The sequence below is a fragment of the Mastigoproctus giganteus genome, chromosome 6 (assembly GCF_048544385.1).
Source record: "Mastigoproctus giganteus isolate SK-2022 chromosome 6, ASM4854438v1, whole genome shotgun sequence".
NCBI lineage: Eukaryota > Metazoa > Arthropoda > Arachnida > Uropygi > Thelyphonidae > Mastigoproctus > Mastigoproctus giganteus.
Window position 1 is genome coordinate 90,303,146 of NC_143580.1, and position 21,060 is coordinate 90,324,205.

General features: G+C 37.3%; 1 protein-coding gene across 1 annotated transcript in view; it reads left to right on the forward strand.

Annotated features, from left to right (window-relative positions):
- The window catches only part of LOC150084459 (cell adhesion molecule Dscam1-like), a 643,445-nt gene that overhangs the window by 405,959 nt on the left and 216,426 nt on the right, over nt 1–21,060 (forward strand). The window contains exon 6 of the mRNA XM_090376243.1: nt 14,065–14,334. Within this exon, the coding sequence (XP_090232369.1) occupies nt 14,065–14,334 (270 nt within the window). The remainder of the gene's footprint in view (nt 1–14,064; nt 14,335–21,060) is intronic.

The following is a 21,060-nucleotide window of genomic DNA, read 5'->3' on the forward strand; positions in this document are numbered from 1 at the left end:
ATAATCTGTGGTATCAATGGGTGAAGATATGCGCCACAAAATGCTCCCCTATATGGCAGCATCATCCTGCGTTGTTGACACTTAGCACACCTACAGACTCATGTGGCTTTCGCCATACACGACGATGGATAGTAAAGAATTTGAAAAACGTTGCTTGGTCTAAAGAATCCACGTTCCTCCTGTTTCATACCAAACAACGATTTTCAATCCTTGACTGTCTAACGTTGGCATTCTTGAGTTCACTGTAAATGTTCACCTTTTTGATTTTTGTTGACAAGAATGGAACCAGTATAGTAGTTAGATACCAGCCCACTGCGAGGCATGACGAGTTTCGAGTCCTGAATACTTCGCTGGTTGCCAGTGTTGTACTAGCTTGTTATATGACTGACCGTAGTCTTTCTGTTATCCTACACTAGTCATGTCAGCACCCGTTAGCCATAAAACATAAGCTGATGCGTCTTCATGAGCATCAGAAAACTTATCTTTTCATGGGTCCTTGGCCACAGTGGTATTCCAGGAAATGAATGTGCAGCTGCTAAGCATCCTTCCATCACATCCTCAACAAATGACCTAGTCCCATATCCTGATTATAGACATAATATACGAAGAAAATCTATGGATGGAACAATGGACAATTCTGTGGAAAATGCAACCAAGTAACAAGCTATTCCAAATAAAACCTGAACCACAATTATGAACTTCTAGCTTTCGTAAAAATAGAAAAGAAGTAATCTTAGCCAGAACTCGTATAGGTCACACTCACCTCGCACATCTCTATCTGCTTACAGGAACGATCGTCCGCAGTGTGCGCGCACTGCTCGTAACCACTTACAGTTAAACATCCTTGAATATAACTTGTTCAGCAATGCCCGACGAATGTCTTGTAGTTTCATTTCAGATCTACATCAACCTCTCTCTCTAAGTAGAATAATAGGTAAAAAAAAGTAAATCTCTCTGAATTCTTTTTCTATTTAAAACAAATAATGTATGACCGTCTCTAACTGCTGCTCAAGCAGTTTTTTATATTAAAAAATCAACTGATTTGGGAGGCACAATACGGCCTAAGTCGTCCTTGCGCCAGAAAACAACACCACAACAACAAAAACAACTCAAGTTGTAGAAATTTTGAATGTTATCGAGGGAGGCATCAATATGGTACAAGCTGTTTCCGACAACATTCACAAAGATTCTTCAAAAATAAGCATTTGGAAGTCAGCAAGGCGAAAAACCTCCTTTATATAAAGGTGAAAAACTCTCTCTAGCAGTAGCAATAGTTGTGTTATTGATATCTGTTTCAGATAATTTTTTTAAATGTTCTAATTTATATTTGAACCATCTTCATAATTCTAAAAGTTGATTCAAAATTGCTTGTCAACAAAAATAAATTAATCAAGTTTGCCCATTCAGGAGGTAACGAACGCTCTACAATTTCCAAGTGCGATGCTTGCTAGGACAGAGTGTGCCATCAAGATAACCAGGTAATACCTTAAGGCGGTACTAATTAACCGTTTTGCTATTAGGATGTATATCGGCGTAAAGAAGGGAACGTTTTAATTTTCTTAAATATCCATCAGGGATTTAATCCAGAAATTGTAATTGCTGTATTACACGAAATGTCTCACTACGGTGGGATAACTCCCATTTTATGCAGTCACGCGCAGCGAAGTCCATGATAAGAGTCAAACTTTTAATTATATCGCATTTGATATTCACTCTAATTTAAACATACCATCACTGTTTAATTATATAGAGAAAGTTAAATTGCATCCGAAATTATCTTGATAAAATGCAAAAACCCACGAGTGAATTACTTCTCCATAATGCGAAAACAAGGACACTAATCACTTATGTGATTAGTGTCCGTAATCACATACTTTGATGCCTTATTTGCTTTTCGCCGGTTTCAAATCTCTACTGCTTTCCATTTATCCAAGTTTTACAACTTCTCTGCTCTTGTATTTCTGATCCGCTGGATCAGAAATACGAGAGAACCTTGTACAAGAATACATCTTTCCTATAGTCACTTTTACTGAATAAAACTTTGCAGTTAGCTTTGGAGGAACAATAAGTTCTGATCCATACTAACAAATCGCATTACTGCTACTTATATCTTAAATTAATTGGAATAGTCGTCTGTATCCAGATGATTTAAACAGCTGATGACAACTTCACAGATAATCTTTGTGGTTCAAGGGGTCAAGATGATCTTCGTATTTAAAATGACTATAGAAAAAAAAAACAAACTGACCAATGCTATTTTGACATTTTAGTGAATGATTCATAGGGTATTGAAATGAAGTGCGTTTCAAGTTCCTAACTATTAAATTTAAAGAACCCATTAAGTTATTTTAAGCAGTTTTTTTTTGAAGAAAACCATAACTCATTTACCGACGGGAGAGGAGGAGAGAAGGTCACCCCCTTCCGCCTGGGTTTGGGTTTAAAGCAATCGAGCCAAGTGCTCGATTTTGTTCGCCAGTATGGCTTGGTGGCAGCGAAGATGCACAGTCTAGGTCAGTGTGTTCCTTTTACAAGTCCAGAGTTGAGGGAGGTCAAGGGGGTTCTTTCTAAGGAGTTCTTTCTAAAGTCGGTTTCCTTGTAGGTTCCACCGATGCAGCTGTCATAACACCTAGGGGTTATCAGTTCTGTTGCATACTTAGCTTGAATTTTCACCATCTTCGAAGGTTTCTTCCGTTTTGTTTTATTGCTATTGGTCACCTTTTGGTTGTTGTTCAGTGAGGGTACATCTCCTCTTGTAGAGGTCTTCTTCTAATTTGGAGAATGAAATGTATTCCTCTTTACTGTCAAGAAGGTACTTTTCCCTATCTCTGGGCAAAGAAGGTGATCCCGGCGATGAGCCGGCAATCATGCCTGAAGTGCTACCAGCTCTCAGACTCTCCACAGCAGCAGGCAGGATCCTCTGTGATGCCCAAGGCTGTGAGTTTTGCCTTGAATGCTCCGTGTCCGGTAAGTAAAAAAGCTGTATAGAGAACCGGTAAGAACCACAGCGGAGTCTCGGATGTAATTTCTCTACGGTGGGGAGGAATTTCCTAATGATCTCTCCCTTGGGAGAGTTGTCCCACCTAGATTGCCATATTTGCGTGAGGTGGGTAGTGAGTCTTTTCTTCTCGGTCGCTCGGTTAGCAGTGGAATCTGCATTGAAGCCCCATGAAGCTGCAAGCGTTCACCTTAGATGATTCGTAGAAGATTCCGATTCTAGCCACTTCCAGGTCAGGTAGGCAGGGGTCCAGCAAGCACCTGCATGTGTGCTCACTGTGCTGCAGGCCCGTGTGACGGCTAATAGCATGGCTCTATGGATGGAGTCGAGTATCCTGTGGTTAACCGTCATGGTGATTTTAGAGTACCATGTTTGAGGGTTTTGCTGTTTAGCCCCAGTCCCTTTTTGTGACCCTGGTGACCAGGACCGTGATATAGTTGAAGGTCCCGCTGAAGTTGACATGCGCTTTAAAGGAGAGCGTGCAATTACACCCAGGTACTTGAGCTCTTTTGATCGTCTCAGTCTGGTGTAACCAATCTTGATCTGAGGGGGCGGGGTCTCCTCGGGTCTAGGGAGCCCCTTAGGAGGATAGAATTAGTTTTTTCTTCGGAGATCCTGAGATTGGATTGTGCTTTTCGGCCAATTTCAGGAGAATTTGTAGGGCATGGTTTGCCTTTCTTTCAAGTTGTAGTCTGCTGTTTCGGCCTACCGTAAGGATAAGGTCATCTGTGAAGGTTTGCGAGGATGCTTCGCCGATGTCCGTGTTTAGGAATTCGTCCATTGTAATATTCCACAGTTAATCAGCTAGTGGGTTTGCCTTCAAGGGCAAGGGACAGAATACAGGCTAGCGAAGGTGCAAATATAATACTTTGGGTAGACCTATCCGAAAACGTTAAAATACTAAAAGGTCCAATTCCCAAGTTTTTGATTGTCCATTAAACGAACGAACTCTCTGCGCCATAGGTCTAGCATCTCGAATGTTTGGCAAATTATCCAAAATAAATCAAACTTCTAATATATAGAGTCTCCTCCTTTAGAATAAATAATAACAATCACTAGGGACAGCTCTTCCGACCGAGCTACTCCTGTTGAGAAAACCAATTAGGGAAACCCCATAAGACACCGAATTCTTCACGTGGCGTAAATACGTGAATGGGACATCAACAAAGAGCAAATCTCTTCCTCAGAAGATATTTTGCTCCTTGTTCAGAGCCGAAATTACTAACTAGAAATCTCACAGTGAAGTTTAACTTTAAGAAGTCCCCAAGGTCTGCCACAGCTAAGTAACTGCATTTCTCAGTAAGGCCATATATTCCGTTGATTGAAATTACCAATCCACCAAAAAATGTCATTCACGGTCACACGAACACAGTTGCATGATCACTATCAGGTTCTCAAAACCAGCACAGACGCGTCAGTCGGATCTCGCTTCTCAGCCGATATCTCCTAAAGCATCGCTTCTACCTGAAGACTGATAAAGAAAACTCAATCAAACCTAGACCATCGATATCTCAAGAAAAAATAGATATAGAGAAGGACAAGGCTATCGATGACGGTTCCTGGAACAATTTTTTCAGTATTCGCTTTTGTGTAATTATGGCACTTTATATTTTGTTATACGTCCATTTTTTTTTTAATTTATTTTATATATTTTTTGTCTGCTAGACTTTATGTAAGATTGGTTTCTTTTGGTAATGCAATGTATGCCTTTCCACATTGATGACTGATTTTTTAAACGGTATTTTGATTTGTTGAAAGGGAGATTTTAAGCGGTTATTCATTGAAAATGAATTAAGATATAAACTTTGTACACAGAGTGAAATGCAGTGTACCCTTTATTAGCAACAACGTCCGAGGGTTTGCCACGTCTTAATGTGGTGTTGAATTATATCCTTCTTATAACCGTTTAGAATGATATTAGTTCAACATTAACATATATGTATTTTAACATTAATATTGTGGAACGTAATTTAATTAAGGGATCTCATTCTTTCTTGACCTGCTTACTTGCTTATTGAGCTGAGTTGAACATCAACGCAATTAACATGTTTCATTTGCATTCTTCACTAAAGACTGCCATTTTACTAGAAATTACAGTGTGAAAAATGGAAATAATTTTCTTCCATGAGCAAAACACGAAAGCGTTATTTTGCTCACTGAATAAATGAAACGAACCAACTACGCACAAACATTGAATAAACAGCAGAACTAAAAATGCTGTCTGGTAATTGTCGTCATCTAAATAAATAACCAAGTTGTTCATTGCTTATCCTCTGAATTTGTTTTTAATTTGTTAGTTGAAGCTAGCAAGAAGAATTTTTAATGTGGACTATGATACAAAGCGCACCTTAATATTTACAAAGTACTTTATAAATTAGATTTCAACAGTCCCAAGGCAGAAGCGATTGTTTGCAATTCGATTTTCTCTTCTTTTCAAAAGCGTGAAACTGCCTACTTTTATTTTATTATTTTATGAGCTGTTCCGTTTAATCATGTTATTCCTCAGTATTAATAATCAGACTTTGATGCATTTCTTGTTAATGCACATTTACTTACCTCAGTGCGAAAAACAATTCTTACTTAGTGTTTAAAATTTAAATAACTATATAATCGAAGTAAAATATATATGAATTCCTACTTCGAATTCAGTGAATATCTTAGTACATTACAAAATTTGGTTTCTTATAAGAAAATAAACTGAATTATCAGTTACTTTTGTTCAAATAAAATCAAATCCGGAATAATGGAGAAAAATAAATCCTTCTCTAATTTAAATAAATAATGTATAACTCTTTTCAGGTATCTTAAGGAAAGAGTAGAAAAACTTAAACCAGAAAGTAAAGTTCTTAAAGGTTTTTTTCAACCTGGATAAAATTTTAAGAAGATGCAGATTGCTTAATTTGGCATGCTATTTTTAATTTGTTGGCCTAAATTACGCAACTCAGCACAGCATATCTACTGCAATACCTTTTTTGTAATAGTAATAGTCATACAGCCATATAGTACAAGCAAGCCACATCAAGCTTTTTCTGCACTGGCAAACACAAAAAAAAAAAAAAAAAAAAAAAAAAAATAGATAAGAAATTACAAATTATATGCTTCCTTCGTTACAGAGGGAACTATTCAGTTGACTGTTGAATTTATTCAAACTGTAAGCGTCTACTACCTGCGTGGGAAACTTGTTCCAGCAATCAAGGACTCGCTGGCTGAAAGAAAAATTCTTACCATCTAATCTGAACCTCAACCTCTAATTTTAATTTATGGCTCCTAGTTCTGGAATTCTTTATAGTATTAGAATGCCACCTTCATTCATTTTACTAACCCCTTCAAGAGTCTTATAAACCTCAATCAGGTCATTGCTGAAGTGTCTGGTTGCCAAACTCTGTAGCCGACATAATAGGAGTCGTTCCTCAGACGGTGTCCTTCTATCTATCTCACCTCTTTCATGAAGCCCAATGTCTTTTTTTTTTTTTCAGACGATATCTATATACTTGAACACAGTATTCCAAATATGGTCTTACGATTGCCTTATCAGTAACATTATGACCTCCATATATCTACAGGATAATGTTCGATAAATCATCGATAGGACACAATGGGGTTTCCTGTTTACACCGTTCAGAAAGCTTCTATATTTCCGTATTGTAACTCCCAGATTCCTTTCCTCCTCCACTGTTTTATTGGGGTTTTGGGGTTGCTATTCCCCAAGTGTAACTGTTTCATTAAAACTTAGCTGCCACTTTTCTAACCATTCTTTTGCAGCCTGTTCAAGCATCCTGAAGGAACTCTGCTTGATATCTACCATTAACTACTCCACCAATCTTCACGTTGTCTGCAGATTTTGACATCAAGCCTTCTAACCCATAGTCGATGTCATTTATGAAAATCAGAAACAACCGTGGTCCAAGTATGATCCTTGGGGGACTCAGAACTCGCCTCCTGACTTACGCCAATCTGAAGAGTATTCATTAATCACAAACCCACTACCTTCTACCTTGCAGCCACCTAGCAATCTAACTTCGAAGTTTTCCAGTAATTCCAACAAGTTACAATTTATACAGCAACCTCTTATGGGGGACAGCCTTGCTAAAATCAAAATAAATTAGGTCACAATTGTTCCCTACATACAGCTCATGATTAACTGTGTCAAAATAGCCTACTAAGTTAGTTAAACATAATTTTACCTTAACAAAACCATGTTGTCTGATATTCAGAATGTCACAGCTATCTATATGTGTCTGGATTGTACTCTTAATCGTTGCCTCTAAGATTTTACTTACCACCGAAGGGAGACTAACCCGTCTGTAGTTACCAACTTCGTTCTTAGAGCACTTCCAATCCAAAAGAATCTCCTCCGAGTCCAAAGATGCCCTGATAATTAACCTCAACGGTTCAATGCACTCCCTCGTGCTTTCCCTCAAAACTACAGGGTATATGCCGTCAGTTCCGGGAGACTTACTTGCTTTATACTCAGATTTTTTTCCAATAAACAACCATTTGTAATTACGATATCATTGATTTCTTATGACTCGACCTCTTTTCAGTATGAAGGGTCTTGCTTCTGTAAAACCGATGCAAAGTACCTATTCAGTTCATCCGCAACATCAGCTGGGTTATTCAAGAATTTCTTACAACCAGTGCACAAGAGTTCAATCTGATGAGCTTTCTTCTTCGTCGTATTCACAGACAATGAAAAATTCATTGTCTCCATGCTTTGCTCTCTTAGCCCAATGCATTCTCATACGCAGTCTTAGTCTCCCTGACCTTATTTGTGGTACTATTACAGATCAACTTGTACCTGTTGTCGGCTTCAGTACTTTTTATCGCTCTGTAACTCAATGAAGTTAAAATCCGTACCTTTACATTATCCTGAATGATACTGGCAAAATCCTTGTTACTACCTTTGTTAAAAGGATTACCATCTATACAAAATAAATTCCTTCTACCTAAAAGTGCGGGCCACTGATAAAAATCTCCAAAGTTTTGAGTTAATCCAGAAGGCTTTCAGCTTATAATCCCGCTTATTGTATCTGGTCAGAATTGTAGATACAGTCCATACACATTCTGATCTAACTCGCGGCGTTTTCAGCATGGTCCTCTATTTATCCAACAAATAGTCAGGTTGTTTTCATTTAATACCGTTAGTCCCCACATGAATAATAATGTTTTCTTTTTCTCTCTTAAAATCTGACAATCTGTTGGTATCCTCAATATTTGCTACCGGAAAATAAGCTCTGGTCGGGCCCACCTATCTTTATTACAAAAAATGTTACCAGTTTCCTGAGAATAGTGTTCCTGTGAAACTTGATCACCTTTAATCAGAGTGAACATGCATTTGACTGTTCCTATCTGGGATCTGAATCGGGGGTGCATCACTTGACAGATCACAATTAATATTTGAGTCCCTGACGAGCTCCTAATTACATTTGTTTCTATGGCAAGCACTCGTTTTTTCAGTGACTCAAATTATTCTTGTAATGTACCAACTTCTAATTTTGAGATCGGTACACGCCTTACATCGTGTGCAAAAAAAAAAAAAAAAAAAAAAAAAAAAGAATCATCAGTTGAGCTAGATTTGTCTACTAGACCAACCTTACGATACATTCTCGCGGTCGCCAGCCTTTCGGACCTCACGGACCACTAAACTCAAAATTTTGAATCCCGAGGACAACTACCATGATTTCTTCCATAAAAGTAACATTCTAAATATTAAATGGTACTTACACTTGTTTTTGCACTCCAAGTTATTTGCAAAAAAATTGGATCTCAGAAGAAGAATTCTTTATTATATACAGAAAGCACATTGCTGTATACAACTCCCTTCACGACTACAAGCCAGGGGTTTACATAAAAGAAATCACACAACATAATAAACATAAAAAAAACAAAAAGCATTATGATTCCTGAAAGTTTTGAACACTGGGATGATGGATCTATTGCAGTGCTGGATAGGTCCTCGGGAGCAGGTTCTAATGTCCTGTGACGTGGTCCTGGGAAGGAAGTCGACCGAGTACTTTCTGCCTATATTCCTTGTCGACTGCGAATATCATTAATGTTAATATAATTAATAATATAATGGCCTTATAATGATAAAAAAGTATAGTAATGAAAAAATGCAAAAAAAAAAAACATTTTAAATTTCATTTTATTAAAAATGAATTAACAGAAACAATTAATATTAACAATTATCAAATATCAGTGCACCTTGACATAGAGGTGTATAAAGGATTAATTATAGCAAAATAATCAGTGTGATATTTGTTGCTGCTTATTTCAAATAAGCCGTTCGATTCTTGGCTCCAATGACGTTACTGCACCACGGAGAGCCGTTTGTATTTCTAGCCGACAGCGGTACTTGTTTTTAATTGCCGTAACTGATGAAAATGTCTTTTCACACATATGTAGTTGCGAATGGAATGAAATTTTGATGGCCTTTTCACTCAGCACTTGGTACTCACTTTTTACGGAAAGCCAAAAATGAGATCTTGTTAGGGACGAGTGGAATTTACCTTTGAGACTGTCGTCGGATGTTAGATCGATTAGGCTTTCTTTTTCTTTCATGTTCAAATTACTATCCTCGATTTTCGCCGAAAATGGATCTATTATCCACGTATTTCCGTGTCTGGGGTCCTCTTCCTTTGGGTAATAACGACCAAAAGAGTCAGTGAGCGACTGTAAGTGCAATTGAACAACAGTTATTACTTGACATCCTCCTGTTTCATATAATCATCAAAATTTTGGAACATTTGCAGATCTTCTTCAGTCAATCGCTTTTGCCACAGCAATATCTTCCTTTAAAATACATCCATTTTGCCTCGCAGTGTGAACACGTCTGTAAGCTGTCCTTGCAAGGACGTGTTCAGCTGGTTTAAAAGAAAAAATATATCTGCCAGGTATGCAAGTTTGGCTAGCGAAACATTGTCGGACAAGAGATCATGGAACCTCGAATTATTTTGCTTCTGGAAGAATAACTTTACTTCTTGGCGCAGGTCGAACAATCGGGTTAGTACTTTGCCCCTCGACAGCCATCTCACCTCAGCGTGAAGAAGAAGAACATGAGTATGCTGAGAGCCCATTTCTTCACAAAGTGCCTCAAATATTCGAGAATTGAGCGCTTTGTGGCGATTTTCGTTTACAATTTTAATTACATCAGAGAGTACTTTGCGCAGATCTGGAGATAATCTTTTCGCCACAAGTTGCTCACAATGTATAATACAATAAATAAACAAGATGTCTGGGTGTCCAACGTCTTTCACTTTTGCAACAACTCCTGAAGATGTCCATTTATGCTTGCGGCACCGTCTGTGCATATCCCAACACATTTCTTCCATTCAATACATTCCATTCATTTCAGGAAATAATCATTAAGTGCATTGAAATTTTCAGAGCCGATTGTTTTACCCGACAAGATTAGCGAACAGAGGAGTTCTCCCTTTAATTCTCCTTGGAAATCAAACTTCACAAAACAAAGAAGAACTGCCTTGTTAGTTATATCTGTTGATTGGTCACATTAAATTGAATAAAACGTATAATTTTCACAAGTGCAATCATTTGATTTTCAATATCTTCGGCCATGTCTTCAATTCTGCGATTCACAGTGTTAGAGAACATAGGAATTCCTTTCAGTTTCTGGACAGCCTGTTTCCCCAAAACCTCTTCACATGCTTGTAAAAAGCAAGGCTTAATTAATTCTTCTCCAATCATATACGGCTTTTTACATCTCGCGATTTGAAGTGCTATCAAATAAGGTTTTACTAAGAACTTATCTTCAACAATCATTGTTGCTAATGAACTTTTTCGCTTTTCAAATTTTCACGCGTCCTTTGAAAGTATTCAACTGGCTTTTTAGCTAAATCTGGGTGTTTTGACTGCAAGTGCCTGCCGAGTTTCGAAGGTTTCATGGCATCATTGGATAAACTCTCATGACAACGCGATGTATTACCTAAGAAGCGCAAAATGCTTGCTTGTTTTTTCTCACTCATTGGGATTATTTTATTTGAATCTGAAACCAAACAAGAAATAAGATAGTTATCAAACTGAAGCTCTTTGATGCCATTAAATATCACACTGTGCACAGTTAAAATAAAAATATCACTGGTCACTTACCTAAGAACTGCGCCGTGCCCAGGCTAGGCCATCGAAAAGAAATAGAAATAGCCTTCTATATTTTTTTACGATAATAGCATCGCCAATAGTTAGCGATGGGCATTTTATAAACATGCAACGTAATAAGGCGAAAATTGCAAAAAAGTAGAATCAGAATATAATGAAACATTTTAATAAACACGAAAATTGTAAATATATTCAAATTACTCTGCGGACCACCAAAATTCTATCGCGGACCACTGGTTGCCGACCACTGATATATGCCATACAGATGAACTCGTGAATCACACCGGAAATACCCTCAGGCATATCCGTATGGGTCACGATATCCTAGACTTCCTATTGTAAGAGGACCTTGTTGCAATCCTCATTAAGGTAAATTTTTAACTTTAGAAAGATTACAAGATTTAAATTTACAATATGTTACAAAAATTGTATTACCAAAATATTACAGAAATGAAGCTTTTGGCAAAACTTTAGCCACTAGTGAAGTTAAATTTAAGCTACCGAATGGAAGTTACGAATTTTTCTCCAAAACATCGTTAACAAATGCCTTCTGTATAACTCTACAAATACTTAACTAAATATACATATAAACTAACTTACGCGCTGTATGAATTCAAAATATATATTAAATAATAATTTAAAAAAAACCTCACTATCATTCCCAAAACTAATTTGCTATGAAGTTCCGAAATGCACTGCCACGGTATCAATGTGATATATATGATGTCCAACCAGTGAGTAGTCAGTCTTGAATTTGAAAGTTTTGAAAGTGAATTCCATCGCCTGGTACACAAGTCGGTTTCATACTCCATTTTCATGAAATAACAATCTAAACTTGTTCCTTTTATATTCTTTATAGTCTGCTAATGTTTATTATCTGTCGTTCGATAATTTTTTTTTCATGCGCCTTCAAGATAAATTATCACCATATGCCTTTCTGCTTCAGGTCATAATGCCATTAATGTGCGCATTCCTGTTACTCCTGTTCATTGGGAAGCGCATTGCTCGTTTGATAGTTTCAAAAAAAAAAAAAAAAAAAATGCAGGAAAAAGCTGAAACGTTCTAAAGATCGTAATCTCTTGACACTTACACCATTTAGCATTGTAACTGATAATCACCTAATATTTTAGTAAGAAATCACCGGTTACTGCTCCCCTCCATCATTTGAAAAGCAATTAACACGAACGCGTATATTCAGTTTTTATCTCCCTTTCTGAAATCCAGAGAGGTGGTGCGTTTCAACCCACTCAGTGGGTTCAGTCAAACTTCAACACTTTCAGGGGACATATTTGGGTTCAGTCAAACTTCCTGAATCTCAGAGGACCTGATCCTTTCCGGATTTTGTAATTTCGGATAGGCCACAGTAGTCTAGGATACTTGCTTTTCTTTTATCTGGTCTGTTGTTTAACAGAAATGATGAAAGTTGCTGTGTCGATATTGTTTGTGTACAACAACCCAAAAGTTCTAAAACATTAAAGGTGTTTAGAAAATCGCTTTTCCAATCTAACTCTTTATGTGCAAATTTTGAAACTCCAACTGATTAATACATCGCCTACTATCGTGAATCGTTAATCTTGTTAACGAATAACAATTAAAAATTCCCGTGACCTAACAAATTTCTCAATTTGCTGAAGTTTGGTAAAATTTTACGTATCTAAGATTAAGTTTTCACATTTATCCACTTCATTTCAGGTATAACGCGCTGCTTTTTACGAAAGGTCAATTTTCTAAATTTAACTAAATTGTTCCTTGGTGGATCTTTCAAATGAGCAGACTTTTGCACTACCCATATTATCGTTTAATGACAACCGTAACCTCTTCCTATTTTTTTTAACACCAAGGCAGGATTCTTTCTTAAGCTTCGGTTGGAATATATTACAATAAAACAGTGCTCATTTCATTAAAGATTTCTCAATCCATATCCTTTAAGTACACTGAAGGATGGTTATCTTTAACGCAACAACTTGGGCTTTGTTCCCAGTGTATGGTTCCCCACTCAGTTATCTTGAAATTAAGACAGTTCGATTCTTGAAGCAATTTAATCAGACCTTTGATGCATGAATTCTGTATGCAGATATCTTTTACCTTTCCTTCCATCGAATTGACTGATATTCACTGGAACATTTTATGATCCTTCACGCTTCAATCGAACAGGTTTTCTCATATTTTCATGATAGATTATTTTTTTCTTGAAATTAACCAAAATATTAATAAATTCTATTAATATTAGAGTACTTTGTTTCGTTTCAATATTATGCCGTTCAAGATGGGCGTGATATACCTCTCTATTTGATCAGTAACATCGACCGATCATATCCATTATCTCTTTAAAAGGTCTATTTGGCTCATCTTACCTTTCATGTAGGAGCGTTTTTAATAATAATCTGACACACATAAAGGCTCCTAGATGAAAGGTCTATCATGCATTCCAGTTTATGGAATTTGTCGGTGATCGAATTCAGCCCTTTTTTCGGAATACTCCATCATAAAGTCTGTCTTTGGAAGAAGCAGCTTGAGAAAGTGGGTCGGACGAAAAATGCAGGTGAGAGTGAGAGACAAAAGGCGGACATTTGAATTGGCCCGGATTTTACTGCAGCCAAAAAGGTAGGTAAGTAAGTAACAACATATTGGAGAAGCATTAACATTTTATACGGAAAATCTTGAAGTTCAAAGAGAGCAGTACAAAGAACTGAAAATGTACACTTCTCAGATTGCAAAACGTCATAGCCAGGAAGTACGATACTCAAATATGTTCTCGAATATATAAAGGAACACGGAATTCTCTCTCTCTCTCTCTCTCTCTCTTATAAATAAGTTTTATATTTATATATCAAATTTATATTTATATGTCTGTGCATTATTTACTACCTGAGTTTTTACTTTATACTGTGCCTTTTTTATTGCAACTCGTAATAAAACGAAGTGTAATACTTCCATTTATCTTCCTTTTTTTCTAGTGCCCCTTTCTGCTCAAATCATCCCCAAGCATCAAAGTGTAGATGCAGGAAAACCTGCCACTTTTAACTGTTCTGTCTCCGGGAATCCCGTTGTTGCTGTTGAGTGGAAAAAAGACTGTCTTCCTACAAGGACAAGTACCCGGATTCAGCTAGTCACGAGAGACGTTCTAAGGATAAACTCTGTTGAGCAAGAAGACAAAGGAATGTATCAGTGTTTCGTTGTGAATGACTTTGAGTCGGCCCATAGTGCAGCACAGCTTATCCTTGGAGGTAAGAGTTCTTGGCAGCATTTTTAAAAATAAGCTTTCTTTAACCCTCTCCATCGATTAAAGAAAATCTACTCTGTTATGCTTAGCAATGCACTGAACGCTCTTCTGACTAAGGAAAAAAGTTTCCGGAATTAAAATATCAACTCAACTTAATTTTACGTTGACCAATAGCCATCCAGAGAATTTAAAGACAAATTCTGCCGAAGAATATATAATAGTTTTAGGAATTTATGATTAACCTTTGCGATGTTGGTATTTCGTTTTTTCACCGTCATTCCTGCTGAAAGCTTGTACTAAAGAAGTGAATATTATTAAATGTTTCTACTAGTCTGTAATTTAGTTTTATTATATATATATATATATATATATATATATATATATGCGCCACTTAGGTGTTGAGCCTCCAACAGTGGTAGTGAAATTTTACCTCTAAGTAACGCACTAATAATAGAGAAATTGAGTAATGCAAATTCACGGCTTTTGGGGGCCGGCCTTCGAAATACCATTACCCTACGTAATAGGGAAATGATATTGGTTCTGATGCACTCTATATGCGGAACGACATAACAAAAGAGAGAAAGATGTGTACCGCAAATTCATTACGTTTTACTTTTTAGAAGCAATGAATTCTAGAAACATAAAATACTACGTCGTTTATACATATTAAGCATATTTTAAATTGAATAAAGAATCGAGAAATTCACTTCCTTTTACCTGCCACGGTACGGATCTTAGCGCTTTAATTTTCACCTTAGTATAGAGACTTTTGTAATATGCCTTCCAAGTAACTTTGAAGAGCACGCTTCTGGAACCGAGCTTATATATATATAAGGCGCCTCTGTAGCCAGGTGGGAAGGAGCAGCAGTGCGTAGCACACGCTTCTTGATTAGACCAGGGTTCGAGCCCCTCACCACCAAATACAGAGGATGCAGAAAGGTCAGGGAATGACCACCGCATATCCCGGAGCAATATGGCCTTAGTTGCTAATGCTCCAAATAACAAACAAACAAACAACAACAACCGAGCTTATAATTACCAATGCGTAGATATGGATTGGGCACCAGTATCCAATACTGGTACAACTTTTTGATTATCGCTGCCATTGTGGTTCTGTCTAATAACTGTAAAAATTAAACATATAATAACGTATGAACTCTTACAGATATATTAGTCGTTGACTACACTTTGAAATACTAAAATCTGGGGTGGTTTGGTTTTTCATCCCAAAGCCTACACAGTTTTCTACTCCCCCAGAATATCTTCCGAAAACTGGGATTTGCAAACCCCTGGCTTGCGAATAAAAAAGTCATCTTTCTGAAAGAATATTTTTCGTGGCTCAACACATTTTATTGTTATTGCGTAGGGGTGATTTAGCACTTCTTTGAAACTTATTCTCATAACGCAATCTTTTTCAACATCAACAGCCATCATCATCAGCTATTTTTAATCCACTTCAGAATGAAGGCCCCTCCATCAACTTTCCAGTTCCTTCTGTTTTTGCAGTGGCCATCCATTTACTACCTACAAACTCATGGATTTCATCTGTCCATTTCCGTCGTTGTCTTCCAGGTTTTCTTCTAGCTCCTCTTGGGTACCATTCTGTTATTCTCTTAGTCCATCTGTCATGTCTTCGAGCTATGTGTCCTGCCCAAGACCATATTAGTCCTTTAGTTTTGATAAGAATGTCCTTTACTTGAGTTTGCTCCCTAATCCATGTGTTTCTCTTCTTATCTAACAGGCTGATTCCCAATATAATTCGTTCCATTCTTCGCTGTGAAGTTCTCAGCTTCTCTTCCATTCTTTTGGTGAGTGCCCAAGTTTCACTTCCATAAGTCATGGTGGGGAGTATACAATGGTTCATTATTTTACATTTCAGACATCAAACAGTAGACTGCAGTAATTACCTTACTCTATTTACCCTTCAATTTTCTTGTTCCGTAGTCGTATCTTGGTTGAACATTTTCATCCTCCTCCTCCTCTTCACTCACTACATCACAATTCTGTGGAAATTATTCAAGGTGGCAGTGCAGTAAAAGAATATTCATGTTGTTCCTGTGCCTTGACAAACCATTTCATTAGTCCCAGTCTTGCTTTCAGATGCGAGAATCATCGTTCTTGGTCACGAATTTCTATTCAAGTGATCAAAAACGTTACATTAATAATAATATTAATAGCACATATTAATATGATAAAATATCAAAACTCCTATTAGGAAATACAATTCCGCGATATTTTCCATATGTAAATTGGGTGCACTACTACAAATATTGCGATGCCAGTTTTTTCCCGAAAATTTCGACCTGTTTTAAAAAAAATTGCAGCGGTTTTTAGTAATTTCATCAGGGTGGGAATACAAATGTACTCATAATTATCAATCATAAAAAAATCATGCATACCAACCAGTGTTATCTTATTAATGCATGCATGCTGTTAATAAAACCCAGACACCAAGGCATTATTAATGCCTTTGTTATTAGTGTATAACTAGGTCTCGAAAACGTGTTGATTTAAACATAGGTTCGTTTTAAACATTGTTCATTTAAATGTAGAATTAGAATAAAGAATTACTTTAATAAGCTGAAAGGACACTAATTTTGTAATGGTTTAACTCACTCTATGTGAAATAAGAAAGATGAAGCACTGGAATTCAAGTCAAGTTTGCTATCATGGAAAGTTCTGGGCAGTTCATTTGTCTTGCCTTTTCGAAATCTAGCAGTTGTTCAAATAGTTTCCAGCAGATCCAACTAACTGAACTAATTCATTTAGTCGGCGCAGATGCCAAGAACTGCTTAGCGTGCCATAAACGATGTCATATATCACAATTTTCTGCAGAATTTATGTATCACCTACAACTTCCTTGCGCCATTTCCTTACACGCCTAACGTCCTCTTGACAGAAAATGGTTTAAACACTGAAGATTGCTACATGAGGAAAAATCCCCTCGGTGCTTTAAGATTTCACTTGGTATGCATAATCCGCAAAGAAAGACTAAATTCATACAGATAACTTTCAGTATAAACTATTGCCAAGACTTAGTTCCGGGAAAAATAAAATTTAACTAACTCTTTAAAGAGAAAAAGAATAACATTAAGCTAAGCTGTTTTTTGTAATTTAAGTTTATTTATTTTCCAAAAAAGGAATTTAAGTAATTCCTTTTTTGGAAAATAAATTGTTAATTTAGGGAGATTGTCATGGCTTAGTAATTACGTATGTATCTTTCTTTGTTAAGGCGGTAACAGAAGATTCTTTCCTAATCCGCCTGATGCTGAAGTTACTCAGCCTAGCTAGAAATGTATGTTATATAAGTTCTGTGTTTTGCACCATGCTATGCCGTTTGTGTCATGACTGTCTGCTTATCAATCAGTGAATAACATTTTTTTATTTATTAGCAAGCTGCCTCTAGCCAGAAATTGGCAATTCCGCTATATAAATATATGTATTATATACCTTCATATGATATACAGATTTATGATATACAGAATTATAAATTGAGGCACAAGGATCCACAGGCCAAGCACACGTCACATTGAACCATATGAAATAAATAAGATCAAAGTGGGGCAAGGAGTCACTGATCCTACGAAGTCAACATGAGATGATAGTCTACAAGCCTTTTACTCTTCTTTCATCAAGTTGAAGTAGCACTAATCTTCTCTGGAACAATTTGTGGAAAAAAAAATTTGGAAAGCCTGAAAATATTCCTTATTCTTAAGTAATTGAGCCTCATCGCCTTCAGTCAAGTGAAAAAGATTTCAACTAGCAAATAAAAATTCATTTCTGAGATTGAAATACTCATGACAATAATATAAAACATGACACCACGTCTCCAGAGCCGTACAATGACACTGCGACCTTTCTGAAACACCCATCTGATTCAGCTTTGCTAAAAATGAGCCATGACCGGTTAATAAAAACAGTTTGTAAATTAGGCATAAACCATTTTTCTGATGGAACATCAACAACAGAGGGAAATAACCTACGAGTTATTTCACCTTTATTTGAGTTAGCCTATCTATGGTTCCAAAGAATCGTCAATATAGCTAAGATTTGCTTAGCCTCAATTTAGGATCATTAGCCAAATCCAACTCAACATCACGAATAATAAAAGGAGTTTCACGTCGAATGTTGAAAGTCATTACTCTGTAAATCAGAAAGAAGTTAATTGGAATTTTCCGTATGACTATCTGTAGCGCATCAGTGGGACATTTCTACAACAAGAGCCATTTTACAGGAGCATCCTCCTCTGAATGGAATACGGTTTTTTTTTTATATGCGTATTTTGTTTTAATTAACAGTCTATAAAAGCTGAAATACCGTAATAAACAATAGGAAAGAAAACAGTCATAAAGAACAAATAGTGCCTTACCTTTAATACCCCAATCCTTCTTATTAATTCTTGCCATCATATTAACAAATTTTGACATTTTCAGATAGAAAATTGATATTTTCTATTATCACCCATATCAATGAAGACTCAAGATATTTAATTTTTTTAACGGGGCTTTTATTCTATCACAATCAATCAGCATATGAGGTTCTCTACGAACACAGATTCCCCTCCAGCAATAATTAGTGAATAATAGACACGAGGAGAGCTGCTGGATCGTTTTCGTCCCTGCCGCAAGGAAGGTGGAGATTTACTTTTGAAAGTTTATATTGGCTGTTCAGGCGTTCCACGATTTGGGAAGAGCTACCGTTTCATCTATATCTGCCAGTTACCTTTTAATTTTGAGTTTTTAATGTTAGTTAGTTCATATGTTTAATTTTAATAGTTAATAGCTTTAGGGTTTATTTAAGCATTAGAGAAAACATTTCCGATATACAGAGATACAAAGGCATCTTCCAAATTGTAATAAATTGCAATAACCCAATCCAGGGCTGTTACTAATACGGACGGGATCTTGCGCCCCCCAGATTGCCTGAGCACCTACTGTATTTTCTTCAATCATTTTCTTTTCACTGTCCTTCCCCTAAAATTCTTCAATACTCTGAGCTATTAGTGCAATACGAGTATAGGAGTGTCTATTACTATCCTAAGTACTTTCCTAACTTCACCACCCATTAGCTATACAGTATAGCCAGACATGGACCGCTTATGGAAACAACATACATTTAGACAAATTAATACAATATATATAAATATCATAAGGGCATATTGCAAACCGGCCCGACCAGCTCGCCCTCAAAAGAGGCAACCAGCCAGCACTCATGGACCCTATATATGTACACAACAAACAGCTAAGCGATGACTGGATCACATGACGACTCAACAGTTCGGTCATCATCCATTATTCTCCCAATCACCTGCTGCATTGCTACATTACACAAAAAAGCAGCCCAAATCAAACAACCCCATATTTCCACGTGCTTGTCGAACCTGTAAACATCAGCATATACTTCCACGGTAATGAGGCCCACAGCTCTTCCGCTACCACTTCCCATACCAACTATGGGGTAAGCATACCCATTCTGATAATTCCTCAATCTGGGCAAAATTCGTAGCTGGATCGCGCAAGAATGCTCCTCCAGCTATCAATCCGAAACCTACTCAAAGTCCCTACCAATACAATAGTTCCTAGTTTCCATGGGTGCCTCTGCTGCATCGAAGCTGCGCGCGATAAGACAGCCTACAAAAGCAAGAACAAGCATCTTCGTCTCAAAATTTGATTCCCATGCGATCCCCGACCCAAATCGCAGCCGACGTTGAACAACTCCAGTTATGTGTTTCCGTAAAGCAGCTGCCAGTTAAAAGTAATAACTACGCTGCTTTCAAACTGGAATGCCTTCCAAATTATTTCAATAAAATCGCCCACCCATCTATGTGGCCAATTGGATCGATAAGTCGACCGTTTTATGAAACCTTTCACAGAGATAAAGCACCCTTAGCCACAGCAAAGAACCTCTGGATACAAACTAACTGACTCTTGAAGGACACTGATAACAAAATACCAGGCCCGGAATATAAGCCTGCATGTGGTTGCACATATAACGAACCTCTTTGTGAACACATCTTCGTCATCTGCTGCATGCGTGCTAACTTCTCATCAAAAGGACACGACTATCCTAACCAGAATCACAAATCGCTCCTACCATGAGCGACCGAAAAACGAATATAACAGGTCAGTAACCTTGGTAAAAATCCCTACGAATACTACGCTTCAGCTACTCTACCAAAACGCGCGCAGCATCAGAAATAAAATTGCCACCTTACAGCTGTTACTCCTTGCTGGACATTTGAATCTACTGTGCATCATGGAAAGATGGCTAGAACGCGACCAGGAATGTATTGAAATCGCAATCCGAGCAGGATATAGGTCCATCTTTACATCGAGAGATGACAGGAGAGGAAGGGGATATTGCCATATTTTATAAACGAACCGTGGTTACACCCATTTATAGCATATCAAGTGAATCGCAAGATTTTGAAGCCACCTCTGTCAAACTCAAGAACCAATCAACCGCACTCCAAGTAGTTGTAGTTTATTGTCCCCTCATCACCATCCCAGGTCCTCATCTTTGAAGTGGCTAACTGGTTACTGCCCAGCTTTAACTTGCCACTGTCAACATCGTATGCGGTGACTTCAATTAGCCCCTCAACTTAACCACCTAAAACAGCAGCTACTTTCTCACCTTACCGCATACCTGTGTCTTGTCAGCGAACTCCCAACTCGTGGGCCCAACCAACTCGATCTAATCCTAGCTTCCATACCCTGCACTATTGATTAAA